At 32.5% G+C, this 13,443-nt stretch overlaps 2 protein-coding genes and 1 long non-coding RNA gene across 3 annotated transcripts; 1 reads left to right on the top strand and 2 right to left on the bottom strand.

The window, feature by feature from the left end:
- The first annotated feature begins 411 nt into the window (after positions 1-411).
- WRKY59 (WRKY DNA-binding protein 59) lies at positions 412-2,645 on the top strand. The gene is made up of 3 exons (XM_085705564.1): positions 412-726; positions 1,120-1,266; positions 2,327-2,645. Exons 1-3 carry the CDS (start codon positions 494-496, stop codon positions 2,496-2,498), a joined length of 552 nt encoding a protein of 183 aa, XP_085561690.1. The 5' UTR covers positions 412-493; the 3' UTR covers positions 2,499-2,645.
- A 197-nt stretch (positions 2,646-2,842) lies between these two features.
- On the bottom strand, positions 2,843-12,251 carry LOC146933783 (putative galacturonosyltransferase 4). Its single transcript, XM_085705565.1, has 12 exons — positions 12,024-12,251; positions 11,551-11,785; positions 10,951-11,088; positions 9,869-9,946; positions 9,709-9,759; positions 9,103-9,137; positions 8,801-8,909; positions 5,481-5,564; positions 4,702-4,970; positions 4,181-4,538; positions 3,386-3,934; positions 2,843-3,239 (listed from the first exon to the last, which is right to left on the bottom strand). The coding sequence occupies exons 2-12, from the start codon at positions 11,782-11,784 to the stop codon at positions 2,964-2,966; spliced, it is 2,181 nt and encodes a 726-aa protein (XP_085561691.1). The 5' UTR covers position 11,785; positions 12,024-12,251; the 3' UTR covers positions 2,843-2,963.
- LOC146933784 (uncharacterized) lies at positions 10,194-10,626 on the bottom strand. Its single transcript, XR_015007562.1, has 2 exons — positions 10,488-10,626; positions 10,194-10,402 (listed from the first exon to the last, which is right to left on the bottom strand). It is a non-coding gene; the product is annotated as an uncharacterized LOC146933784 (long non-coding RNA).
- Positions 12,252-13,443: the final 1,192 nt, after the last annotated feature.

Below are 13,443 nucleotides of genomic sequence, written 5' to 3'. Positions count from 1 at the left end.
CTTGAGGAACCAATTTAAATTTGTTTAACATAGGAGACCACCTAAAACCCAAAATAACCGTGGGACCAAACATTCAATATAGTTTTAATTCAATATATGTATGTATTTTGATCTATGTCTAATCCAATGAGGAAAATACAATAATATTTATTGGGTGGTGATAGATACTATATTAGTGGCCTCAATTAGAATAACGTCATCATAATGACGCCACCTTAAAGTCCAAGATAGTTGGCACGTGGATATTAGAGGAACCTTCTTGGAATCCATCTAGGAAGGTGATTGGAACGATCACCAGAAAAGCATATTAGAGAAAACACTATTTTCATCCTTCTACAATAAAGATGCTAGCATTATTTTATAATAATAATGCAATATAATAGTATATATATAGAAATCAATGGCCTATAGTCGTAGAAAAACAAAATAATATGTGCACAATTGCACACACTACCATTTATACCAACAACCCAAAACTGAGTTTATCTATGCAATGGACTACTATTTTGTAAACCCTCATGCTACCCCAAACTTTGCTCACTCTACTCATATGATTCCTAATTCCTCTTCTGAGTTTACACTATCTGATTATCTTATGCTTGATGATATTTGTATTGATCACCTTGATCAAGAATCTCGGTCACAAAGTACCGAATCATTAGAGAAGGTAACATTCAATGATGCCAATCAAGAATTCAATGATGCAACCTCAAAGAACAATAATATGTAATTTCCTTCTCCCTTAATTTGTATTGCTCTTGTTCATTTAAAATTAAGAAAAGGGAGCTACTTTTATCCCCGTAGTTTCTTAAAAACCGATCCCGTTTAGAAGTACACTTTTGAACATGAAAAATATAGTTTCTTAAACGTGAACAAAATGATGTTTTTTATCGTCTAAAAGTGTACATTTTGAGGGATCGGTTTTTAGAAATCATGGCAATAAAGAAAGCTCCTTGAAAAAATGCAATCATGCACTATACAATGCGTAAGACTATTTATTGAAGAATTAATGAAGCATATACCATCGGTTCATTACTTCATTTGTATAAACATTACAGTTTTTTTTTTTTGCTAATAAAGTGTACATATTTTGGATTGTGGGGAATAATGTTTTTGCAGAAAATACAAAAATGGGATTAAGCGAATTAAAGTAGAAGCGGGGCCAAAGATAGCCTTTAGAACAAGATCAGAGCTTGAGATTATGGACGATGGATACAAGTGGAGGAAGTACGGGAAGAAGTCTGTGAAGAACAGTCCTAACCTAAGGTAATAAAAGGAAATACTATGTAAAAACTTAATTTCTTACACCTTAAATTTCATTTTGTATTTGAACAAAGTAGCTTTAAGGTGGAGAAATATCTTGCATAGCCTATCGTACTATGATGTTTGAAAATTATTTGAAACTCTAACAAATGATTGACGATGCTTCTTGTAACTGTAAGTTCATGATATTGGTCTACTCATTTGGGGTTGAATCGGCAAAAAAAACCGAAGAAAATGAATATTGGTAGTACTTTAAAATTTAAAGTATGTCTTTTTACTACTTTTTTTTTTTTAATTTGTTAAGTAGTCTAGTGTTTTGAAATTCAATTTTTAACTCGGTCTAATTTTTCTTGTTTATAACTTTGTTGAAACAATATGAATTACTGTTTCAATAGTAAGAATTACGAAAATCGTCAACTTTCTACTTAAAAAAGTGACGACGTTGATCATCATTAGTGTTATGAAAGATTTTTAAGCATCAATCCATCGTAGGGAGTACCTGACACCACACATCACCACACATCTCATCAATTGTATTGTACAAATAAATATTCTCTCAATCTCATAATAAGTTGCACGTTTAAAATATTTATGTCTCTTGTTATCTGACATTTTATATTTTTTTTAAAGGAATATTGTTAATAAAATATCAATTATTTTTTTACTGCTATTCAAGCTTTAGAAGTTTAACTTAACTAAGCTACTTTTAGTTAAACTTAACTAACCAGTGGATAAGGATAGGGCAGTACTTCAGGTAGCTAGATAATGTTGTGGCGGCTGGTCATAGTGCTGACTAATGGCTTGAGATAGGGACTACTCTTGTCTTAACATAAAATTAGTTAGGTTTGACAAATGGACCACCCTAGTTTGAAATTTCACTAAAGTTAGCTAGATGATAAAAAACGAGATTTGGCTAAGCATTCTGAAATACAACAACATAATAATTCCTTGTTTTGACTTTATATGTTTTAACAAATTGTAACTTTTTTATACACCGAAGATTAGTTACTACATTTTTTAGCAAATATTAACAAGCTAAAATATTGAATTAATGATGACACAGGAACTACTACAAATGTTCAAGTGTGGGATGTAATGTGAAGAAAAGGGTGGAAAGGGATAGAGATGATTCGAGCTATGTGATAACAAGTTATGAAGGTGTGCATAACCATGAGATTCCATTTACCTCCCACTGCAGCCAAATCTCTTTTGTGCATTCTGATTCATATAATTAATCAACCACTGCAGTGCAAACTCACTGCTTTAACTCCCTCTCAAATTGTATTCTCTCACATCTTTTTTTTTATTTTTCAATTATTACTAGTGTACGTCAATATATAAATGAGAAATGAAAAGAAAACGGTTACTTTGTTAGGAAATATTTAGTACACGAGTCAACCAAATTAAGCATACATGTTATTTAAAAAATGATAACAATACGTGACAGAATTTCTATGCTGAAATCCAGAATTTCCTATACAAGTACAGATTGCGTAACTGAAGGCATGTGATCTTTTGTTTGTGAATTTCTATGCTGAAATCCAGAAAATGACTAATCACTAATGTAAAGGAGGAAATGTATACAAAAAGAATGATAAATAAATAAATAAAATGGGATTCTTTACACAGATGGAATTGCAACCTATAACTAAGAGCCTAAGACCAATAAACTTAGACGACTAAATGTACTATGAGACCTATTATTGATTGATGTTGCATTCTAGCAAATACACACTCTCATAATCAACATACTTCGTCCAATAACCTTTAAACTTCGGAATACTTATCTCCAGCCACGGTTTCAAGTTACCGTTATAGTGTATTACAGCAGCCCTTTCAATATCTTTTTGGTTGACATTGGGGTTGTAGCCAAGACCTAAGACATGCCAAGATCGGTTCAGCGGGAACGTGCGTTTCCAGAATGTTATAAGACAAGGTGGCAGTGTTCCTAACTTCCATAGTTGTCTATCATGATTCTGTAGTCAGATTAATTAAAGAGGAAAAATTGTTAAGAGGAAAAATAGCAATAAAAATCGGTACAAGAAAAATAAGACAAGTTAACAGCAGATGCATTTCACTCGATTTTGTGATGTTTTGGAAAAGTAAATTAAAGTGTGCTTACCAGCTTCTGCCAATTGTGATACACCTCTGTGATGTTTTGCTTCTTCCATTCGACTAAATCAAAAACATTCATACCATATGCCCATCCACAAGCACGAGGGTCAAAATTCTTTGCAACAAGAGGATTTGAGAAGTTGAGGTAACCATCAAAGCGATGGAAACTTTTTGTACAAGTTTCGACAGCGCCATTTATGTTACCCTTCAAATCAATCGACCAAAGATCAGTAAGATCCTTCTGCACAACTACATCATCATCCAAAAACAGAACTTTCTTAAGCTTTGGGAATATCTCTGGCAAGTAGAAGCGGAGGTGGTTCAAAATAGATAAATACTTGGGATTCCGAAACTTGAGTTTAGAATCAAAAGTAGCACCATGAGGAGAATCTAGTTGCTTAAGAACTGGACTATAACTTGAATTCAACCATGAAAAATCTTCAATATTCTCAACTTGAATTGCCGCCTTTCTAGGTGGATTCGCCAGAAACCACATCCTCATTGCCGCATAATTGAGCCTATCAGTAACAATGTGGAAAACATGTTTTGAGGCATCCTGCAAATTTATTAAAATTACATTAATAGTGATGCTGATCAGAAAGAAAAATGTAACATTTTAGTGTTTTCCTTTCCATCTTTTATTCATCACTACCTCGGGGCCAAATAGAATGGAAACAAATTAGTTTGTGAAAAAACTGAGAGAATATCAATTTAGCTGTAAAGGTATACCAAATTTTATTTGGTGTTTTATAGTCCTGGCTAATAAAACAACTCAAGAAATTTCCCGGTGAAAATAACTTACCTTAGCATGGGCAGCAGTAGAATTCACAACAACTGCTGTTGCCAATATGTTATCTGAGAATATTGCATAATGGTATAGTCCAGGATCTTCTAAGTTCTCTTGATTGGGGAATTCTTGCTGAGAAGAATTCAAGTTATAATATTCAGATGTAAGGCGCAGCGAAAGACATTGAAGACCTTTAGGCAGTGTCTTTGCTGTCAACTGTGTTAAGAACAAGTTCTTTTTCTTGTGCGCTCGAAGCTTATCCTCTGATAAGTGGATCATAGCCCTAAGCTTCTTCGCAGCTGTGGCACAATCATTTTGAATTTTTCTTCCTTTCATCAATGATTGCTCCATTGCCTTCATTCTCTCGTTTGCACTGCATTAGTAGAATTACAAATGTAAGTTTAAACTGAATAAAATAAAGATTAGTGCAGAGCTAAACTATTCAACATATTTATATGCTGCTGCAGCATAAAGTTAAAGATGAAATAACTAACTTCAAAGCTGACACGTGAGGTGATAGATCAGTGCTCACTTACTTCTTTGGCAAGCTAGAATCTTTGCTTGCATCTCCAAGTGTTCGCGAAACATCCTTTACCCGTAACTGAAGCTCCCGAGTGAGATGGGGAATTTTCTTTACTTTCTGAAGGGAAAGATAAACTTTGGCTTGGATGAGTTGATCCTTTAGTTTCCGTACCATAGCATCAGATGATGTTTTGCCATTATGCTTGATGGTTTCTTGTAACATGGGTCCTTTATTGTTTACTTCGCTAGAAGATTCAATACGTTGTTTCCCTTGCTTAGTAAGCTGAAAGAAGATGAACCAAATTTAAAGAAGAAAATTCCAATCAGCACTAAGCAACGGAGTGATGGGTGGAAATATTGAATCCAACCAACATGAATGTGTTGTATTTACACTGCCATGATAGCACCTGCATAAAATAATTGTGTCTAACCACAAGTGCATACAAAGATGCATTCAGCCATGCATCCATCATGCTGACGAAATGACATTAAACACGAACAGGTGTTCTTTCGCAATTAAGAAGTGTGTTTGAGATATCGATACAGTCAGATTTAAACTCCTAATAGGAAAACAAATTAAAGCAAGTACACTAAATACTATATTTGATAAATGATGCACAGCCTACTCATATAAATAGACAAGTATAAATTTCCTAGCATGACCAGAAACCTAAGGAAAGTTTTGTACCCTTAAGTGAACAAACTAACAATAACAAGCAAAACAATACCATGATGTAAATATGTCACTCATATAGTTCAGATGTTTGATCAGAAGCAAAACAATGTCACTTACTATATCATGAGGCAAATTATTTATGTTTGAAGAGTCCTCTGGATACACAACCCTAATCGGTTTCTGAAGGACGGTAGAGGTTTCCTATTATCAAAATGAGAAATTTCAATAGGAAATTACCAAGGAGTTCATCCACATATGCAGATAAGTTTGTAGATAGGTATGTGTAGCGGAGAAAGTAAAGGTGTAAACTAACAAAATTTTACCTCCGGTAGCAGATGCAAATGGGAAGAGTTTGCTTGATCGACAACCTAACATGACATAACAAGAGAAATTCGACAAATTTAAAGATCTCAATCAACAAAAAATAAACAATCAAAGTAGTAATAATTCTTTCAAATATATTACTTACAAAAGTAGTTACATTATGAACAAACTCCCGTTCAGCTGCAGAATGCATATAAAAGAAAGTAAAAATAAACAAAGAATTTATGTTAGTGTGTTAAAGTAAGAAATTTGAATTCAATAAGCAAACAATTAGAAACACACCGGAGGAGTAGTTGACGGCGGTGAGATGATCAGTGTAAGTGTAAAGCAGAATTGGAGTAAAAACAGTAATACAAAGAAACAAAAGCAGAATATTTCTGATGGCCACCATGTCTAAGCAACAAGTTAGGATTCTATTTCAGAGGCTAGGGTGGGTTTAACAAAACTTGATACAAAACACTGAATATCAATCTCTATTAATAGAGGTACATAAACTCACTCAATCATAAATCAAGAACAAATCATTATAAAAATGAACAATATAATGGTAAAAGATACTCTACTATAATTTAAAAAGATACTAAAGATATTCATAATTAATAATGTAACAATTTAAAGCAAAGAAAGATATGAATGAGCAGAGGAACGTACCGACTTAATTAAGGTGGAATGGAAGTAGTGAAAGAAAATTTGAATCATTCATTACTTATACTACTAAGTACTAAGGTCCTAATTCAGCTATTGTATGTGCACACGTGTGCCCTGTCTTGCGTTGTGCCCCAGTTTGTAAGGAAACTTATGATTTTTTTTATGCATATAATAAGGCAACTTATGATTCCCCTAAAAAAAGAAGGTAACTTATGATTATGATTAATATTGATTGACACTACGTATTTTTTTTGGGAGGGATACTACATGATTACTAATTTTTTTTTTTTTTTTGAGAGGACTACATGATTACTATTATCGACTTTTTTTTTTTTTTGGTACAATATTATCGACTTTAATCCTCGCCACAAATTTTTATAAATAGATCATATAATATCTATTCTATACGTCCCTAAAAAAAATATTTTATATGATATACTCTTTTCTTTTTTTTAAATAACCAAGTGGCTAAAAATTCACCTCTTAAAGTGAATAAGTGGAGTGTTCGAAGTTTGAACTCAATCTTATTTATAAGAGACATTTATGTCAATAAATTTGGACCACATACATGATTTTTGTTGACCTAAATTTTGCTTATAAATATGATCGGAGAGAATATAAAATGAGTGATTTTTTCTTTAATATTTATCATTTATTTAAACTATTTTATCATGACATATATAACGATCCATATATCTTTTTAAATAATTATTTTAGTGTAAAATTTATAATCCTTAAATAAATAAATTTATTTGCCATATTTAATCAAAATCTTTGTATCGAGCCAAGGATAAGTAAATTGGAATTCTTTTAAGAGGTTTAGCATTTTTTTGGTATATAGAGGTTTTTTTTTTTTTTTTGTATAAAGAGTGCTTCAAAAGTGAAAAATTAATTTATGGACTTCTATTACCTAATTATTCTATGAGCAATGCTATTTATCAAGAAAGATTTTATCAAGAAATTGTCCCGAAATTAATGTTAGCCAATAAAATCTCAGTCTGGCCGAAAATCATGGGGTGGTGGGTGTTATGTATTTTTTTTTTATAAAACTTTAATAAATAAGATTAAAATCTAAGGGTGATTATTATGCCATGTCATTCTTGAATTCATCAAGAAAATCCATTCTTGATATCTAGCATTTTCCTTATTCTATATATTGGACGTAACTTCCGATCCCATCAAAACGCAGCTTGCGATGGTTATGTAGAAAGACATTTTCAGAATTTTGGGGGGCCTGTGAGCAATGTAATCCTTGGCTCAATTCCAACAAAATTGGAGCTGTTTATTCTCCCTCAACATTTCATATCCAAATTCAAGGGTCCTGAACTTAGCAAACAGAAAATTTCAGGATGTTCCCCTTTACATCTCTTTATTTCTCTCATTTCGCATCACACAGTATTTGATCACCCATTACTTCTCTCTTCCATCAAGCTGTATAAGCTCTTAAGTAAGCGTGTGAAAAATACTCCATTCCTTCTAAAACCAATCTCAACCTTACTAACACTTAATTGTAGTAAACTTCAACATCTAAAATCAACAACAAAAAAAGCTGGCCATTACTTTGACTAAGGGTGCGTTTGTTTCAGCTTTAAAAAAATTCTGAAACAAACGGGCCCTAAATATACAATGGTTGGCCATTGAGACATCTATTATGTATTGCAATTTTAAATTGAAAGTGTAAGGTTAAAGGTGTAGTTAAGAAGTGAGTAAAACAACAGTTCCCTACACAAAGGATGACAATATATAAAATGTACAAACAGTAAGATGACGTCATATTAAACCCAGGCTTCGAGCACGCTTGGAAGCAAATATTCATTGAGACTTACAAAGCAAGCTTAATGTTAAGCTTACTCATGATTGGAAGCTAACAAATGGCTAGCAATATTGGTATTGTTAAAATACAGATAAGCATCTTTGCCAGAAGATGTTGTGGATAAAAAGTTAGAAAAACCAGTGTAGCTGCCATCCAACTTTTTTAAGCATATTTTTGCAATTAAATCGAAGAGCTCATTTTCTTGCACAAAAGGTTGAGCTGCATAATCTTTAGTTGGCATCCACTGAACAGAAAAACAAATTATGTTAGAATGGTCACCACCGGTTATAAACAACTCAAGACTTTACAAATTTTGCTAGTACCAATTTCAGGATAGATTATCAGCATTGGCATATAGCTTTACAAGAGTATAGTACTTTGTTTTCTTTTTCAGTTGATAATTTTTATATAATAGCGAAAGTATCATATTATGTCTTTGTTTCGTGTGTAAAGGAAATGGTGAAATAACAAAATACACGTTTCTGCTATTTCCTTTACAAAGTTTCTAAAATATAGTAAAAAAAGTGTGATATTTTTAATTAGTTGAAACATATCAATTGATTTTTTTTTTTTAAAAAAACATGCCAATAAATGACCACTCAATTAGTGGGATTCATTTCAAATGGCCTTTAGAACATATACAAATATATACCTTAGCTGCTTCAATTTCTGAGGCCTGACGTTGAATGTCAGAGGATTGAGGTTGCAACATGCAAACAAAGAACAAATCTGATTTCTGGAAGAAAGATTTATGGCTTTGCCTGATACCAAAGAGACAAAGAAAGGAGAAAATACAGGTCAGTCACATGCCATATATTTCAGCCAGAAAATTTGTGAAACTATATGCATAGCAATATAATGGTTCTTGAGTAAAATGCATATGAAACAATTAAAAACATGTATGGCAATATTCACACCACATGCTAGTAGATGAAGTTAGTGGGTTACTTTTACCTGAATGCTAAAACTTCAACAAACTTTGTCTCTATCTAAAGGAAGAACAAAAGTAACGGCATGAGACTTTAAGAACGTCCAGAAAACACATGAAAATAAACTATAAAGAAAATAAACTCGACTAACATAATGTTTGCCAAAACAAGATCCAAGTCAAACCCATAACCTGATCAGACTTTAATTGTTTCTAAGTGCAGCAAAAACTGATTTTGGAAAACATATAGTTAAACAAATGACATGATGTGATGAAAATATTCATTAAGAAATTTTCATAAAATTACAAAAAGTAATTGATTAAAAGAAAGAAGCATAGTCTTTTTGTTGTGAAATAACTAACGGAGGCTTTGGTTAAAAGAAGAAGTGTTAAAGAACACGATAAAGGCCATAGAACATGACTATGGTATACTATACAATGGAGTAATATAAATATCACTAATGATTAATCATATTTTATATTGATGAATACTTAGTTACAATATTAATAAATCTGTCAGAGACAAAAAGAAACTGACAAAGCGTAATTTATAATTTGATTTATAGAATTTGTTGTTATTAGAACAAACTAGAAGCAAAATACTCTAAATTATATAGTTTGCGTTTGCTTACCCCCGTCTCTTCCTTAACTTCTCTAATTGCAGCATTGCAAATATCCTCACCCTGCAAATAGAATTAAAATGTATCAAAAGATAATTTAAAATGTTTCATAATTTGATCAAATCATTTTAAATGTTTCATAATTTGATCAGTAATCAATTTGTTATCATACTTCATCAACAACTCCAGTAGGTATCTTCCATACACCTGTGCCTCCAAATTTACCACTGGTTTCTTGAACCACAAGCACCTATGAAACAAGACGATCTAAACAGAATAAGGGCCTTGTATTATCAGAATATAAAACACGAATTTATTTAGCACAAGCAATATAATAACCACATAAATAATAAAGGACTACAAGTTGTTGGTCGGGGAACAAAGACAAACAAGGAAAATGATGTTAGAATTGATCATTAAAATTGGACACCAATTAGAGAGAAGACATGTTGATTCTGTAGTAAGGAGAGTAGGTCAGATGAAGGGTAGCCAGCTCACTAGAGACAGAGGAAGACCTAGAAAAACTATATGAGAAACCATTAAGAAAAATCTAGAGATTAATGAGTGGGATCGAAATATGGTATATGATAGAATATTATGGCGTAATTTCATCCATGTGGCCGACCCCACTTACACTTAGTGGGATAAGGTTTGGTTGTTGTTGTTGTTGTTGTAGTGTGCGTTGTATCTGACGAAAAGTAAGTTACTGAAAGATAAAGATAGAGGCATACAGTATCACATTAGGTGTCTCAAACCAGATGTTCAAATAACAGAGTTGGGCAAACAATTACCTCTTGGAAATGTGTTCACATTGTAGGCCAAAAAGGTCTAAAGTAGTCAAAGAAAAAAATGTCCATTATACAAAATGTTAGTGAAAGCTATCCAAGCACATAGAAGTTTGAGAGTCTAGGAATGTCAACCAAATTTTTTAATATATACATCCTTACATGTGTTCTTTGTGCTTTCATACTTATGAAAAAACAAAGACCAAAATTAAACTGACTAGTTCACAGATTTTCCATAATACATATCCTTATAAATTTCTAAAAGCTTATACATTTACCTAACTTTCATTTGATTATTTTACCAAACATCGGTTATTTGTTTGTAAATTGCAAGATGATTTTGTATGAAGTTATCCAAATACAATCGGTCTAATGTTAATTTGTAACATGTATTTTGCATGATATAGAAAATTCAAACATGAATGATTAGTGTCAAAGAGAAATCAATGATGAACCAGTGAAAGATTACCTCCCTCTTGTCACTGAAAACAAAAGCACCAATGCCGACACGATGTGAAGCATATGCAGGAAATCTAACAGAGGTATCAGGGATCTGATATACAAGCATCAAGTAATCTGCCTCAGCATGATGGTACTTAAATCCAGCCTACAAAATAAAGAAAATAATATGAAAAAAGAATTGTTAGGATTCACATTCAGACACTTTGTAAGCTATATGCTGTAGTGAAATATATATCGGAGATGACTCATATAACCAAATCACGTAAGTGGTTTCTTTTAACTTATGAAGCACGGACATAGACAGAAACAGAGACACTAGTTATATGTAATCACCAAAAATAATTCAAAAAAATAGAAGTGATTGAATACAATGATATTATTTATCAATGTCGTATCAGTGTTGGACATCGGACACAATTTTAATTTAAATTATCAGTGCTACTTAAGTTCTGTAGCACCAACCCCTTTGGTTGAAGGCGTGATTGGTGTCCGACCAACACCAATACATACAATTACATTTGATCAATTCATTTTATCAAAATATCACCTGTGTTGAGGTGTTGTGTAAGTGCTTTATTTAAGCAGTAAAGTAAAAAAATGCACATACCTTGACAGCAGAATCAACAAGATTTGAATGAAGAATGGGTAAATTGATCCATATTCCCTTCTTTTCGTGCTCCTTCCAATGGGAAATAGAATCTTGCAATTTAGAAGCAAAGGAAGAAGAATCCATAGGCTTGTGGACAGTTAGAATAACACCTCCGTATTTATCTTCTTCCACACTCATTTTTTCTTCTTCTTCTTCTTCGATAACCTTTTCATCCTCAATTGCCTCGGACATACTATGTATCAAGAATGAAACACTGTCTTAATTCTAATAACAATGAAATGAAATGATCATGCAAAAAAACTGTTCTTAAATAGAATGGGCACTGCGCGTTTTTAAATTTTAAATTACAAAGCCATTGGAGTCGAAAATGCTATGAATTTGAACGAAGTAGAAATCGTCAAAATACATCGTGAAGCGTGTTTCTTCTTATTTTATTTGAAGAGGAACCATTTTTCAAAGAAGAGAAATACCTGACAGTTGACGAGTAATAGCTTGGATATGTGGCAAAGAAGCAAAGGACCGTCTAAGAAGAGACGAGACAACTTTAAGGTTTGAGTTGGGTTGAATGAGCGAGTGCGAATGCCGGCGGAGAAACGGTGGCAGGTGGCACCATCAGGAGATGAAAGGGGTAGTTTGGTCGCGGGATTTTTCTTTTTGATGGAATCGCAAGTGTCTTTTTGATTTATCAAGGGTTAATTTCTATTTTAAAGTTTTTTTAATGAAAAATATAAAGAGTTAGTTGGACATGTGACGTTATCTACCAGCTAAGAGCATCTTCGATGTTCCCTCAAAAAACAAAAAAGAGCATCTTCGATGTAAGTTTTTAAAGTTTCTTACTTAGCAAGACCATTCCTTGTTAAACATATTGAAGGAAGGAAAAAAAAAAAAAAAAAAAGAGTATCTTTTAAATAACATACAACTGTATAGGACTCTCTTCTGACCGATTAATGAGTCTCACGTTTAAAATATAAGTAATAAAATGTACAAGTTGGTTTTACTTTCAACGCGTTTAAAATAAGTAATAAAATATGTACAAGTTGGTTTCAAGAAGTAATATTTTATAAAGAAATTTATAATTTAATAAATAAATTACTTTTATATAATAATGTAAAGTTAGTGGGATCTATTTAACCATTTTTCATTCGAGTGTATGTTAATGTATTGTCATTGGAGTAATTTTTTATCAAAAAATTATAAATAATTTATATTAATGAACTACCATTATAGATGTAACCAAAAAAAAAAACTACCATTATAGATGCTCTACTGCACCCGGTTGATCGGACGAACTAGGTTGACCAAGAGGTATGGTATCAGTGTCTTTTTTTTTTTTTTTGTACAAGGCTAAAACAAAACAAGAAAAATAGAACAAAAAGAGAGCTACTCTCTCAAATAGAAAATGTCAGCCGCATCACTTTGGATGAGATTCATGAGGTTCACCGGAGGAGACTCGTGCCGAAGAAACTCAACATTAGAAGAGGCACCAAGCTTGGCAAAAAAATCATCACATTGATTCCCTTCCCTAAGGGTGTGATTAATCATAACATTTCCCCGCATTTCCAAGGACTTCTTATAATGGTGGGAATAAAAATAACTCATACGGTCTTTGGAAGATTACAAACTAGCCTACATTTTAAACTTTTTTAAATGAAAAATGCTAGACTTTATAGAAAATCTTTTTTTTTTGGGTTAATAGTGTTTTTCACCCCTGAAATATAGACCATTTCCGGTTTTCGCCCTTGTAAAATTTCCAGTTTGAAATGCACCCTTGTAAAAAAAAAAAAAATCCGGAATACACCCCTCCCCCCTCCAACTCAGCAGATTCGCTGACGTGGCGCTGACTTGGTTTTTTTTTCAATTTTTATTTTTTTTAAATGGCCAGGTGTAAAA

The sequence above is a fragment of the Medicago sativa genome, chromosome 4 (assembly GCF_051527215.1).
Source record: "Medicago sativa cultivar Bolivia chromosome 4, Bolivia_mono, whole genome shotgun sequence".
In the NCBI taxonomy this organism is placed as follows: Eukaryota; Viridiplantae; Streptophyta; class Magnoliopsida; order Fabales; family Fabaceae; genus Medicago; species Medicago sativa.
This window is presented reverse-complemented; position numbering and strand designations above follow the sequence as displayed.

Excerpts from the sequence above, each read along its gene's own strand:
- LOC146933783 (XM_085705565.1), bottom strand. The coding sequence starts at position 11,784 with ATGTCCGAGGCAATTGAGGATGAAAAGGTTATCGAAGAAGAAGAAGAA. Across the intron at positions 8,910-9,102 it reads GTTGAAGTTTTAGCATTCAG|GCAAAGCCATAAATCTTTCT; the intron begins GTAAAAGTAACC and ends CTTTGGTATCAG. Across the intron at positions 4,971-5,480 it reads ATAATTTGCCTCATGATATA|CTTACTAAGCAAGGGAAACA; the intron begins GTAAGTGACATT and ends ATCTTCTTTCAG.
- WRKY59 (XM_085705564.1), top strand. The coding sequence starts at position 494 with ATGGACTACTATTTTGTAAACCCTCATGCTACCCCAAACTTTGCTCAC. Across the intron at positions 727-1,119 it reads ACCTCAAAGAACAATAATAT|AAAATACAAAAATGGGATTA; the intron begins GTAATTTCCTTC and ends ATGTTTTTGCAG. Across the intron at positions 1,267-2,326 it reads AAGAACAGTCCTAACCTAAG|GAACTACTACAAATGTTCAA; the intron begins GTAATAAAAGGA and ends ATGATGACACAG.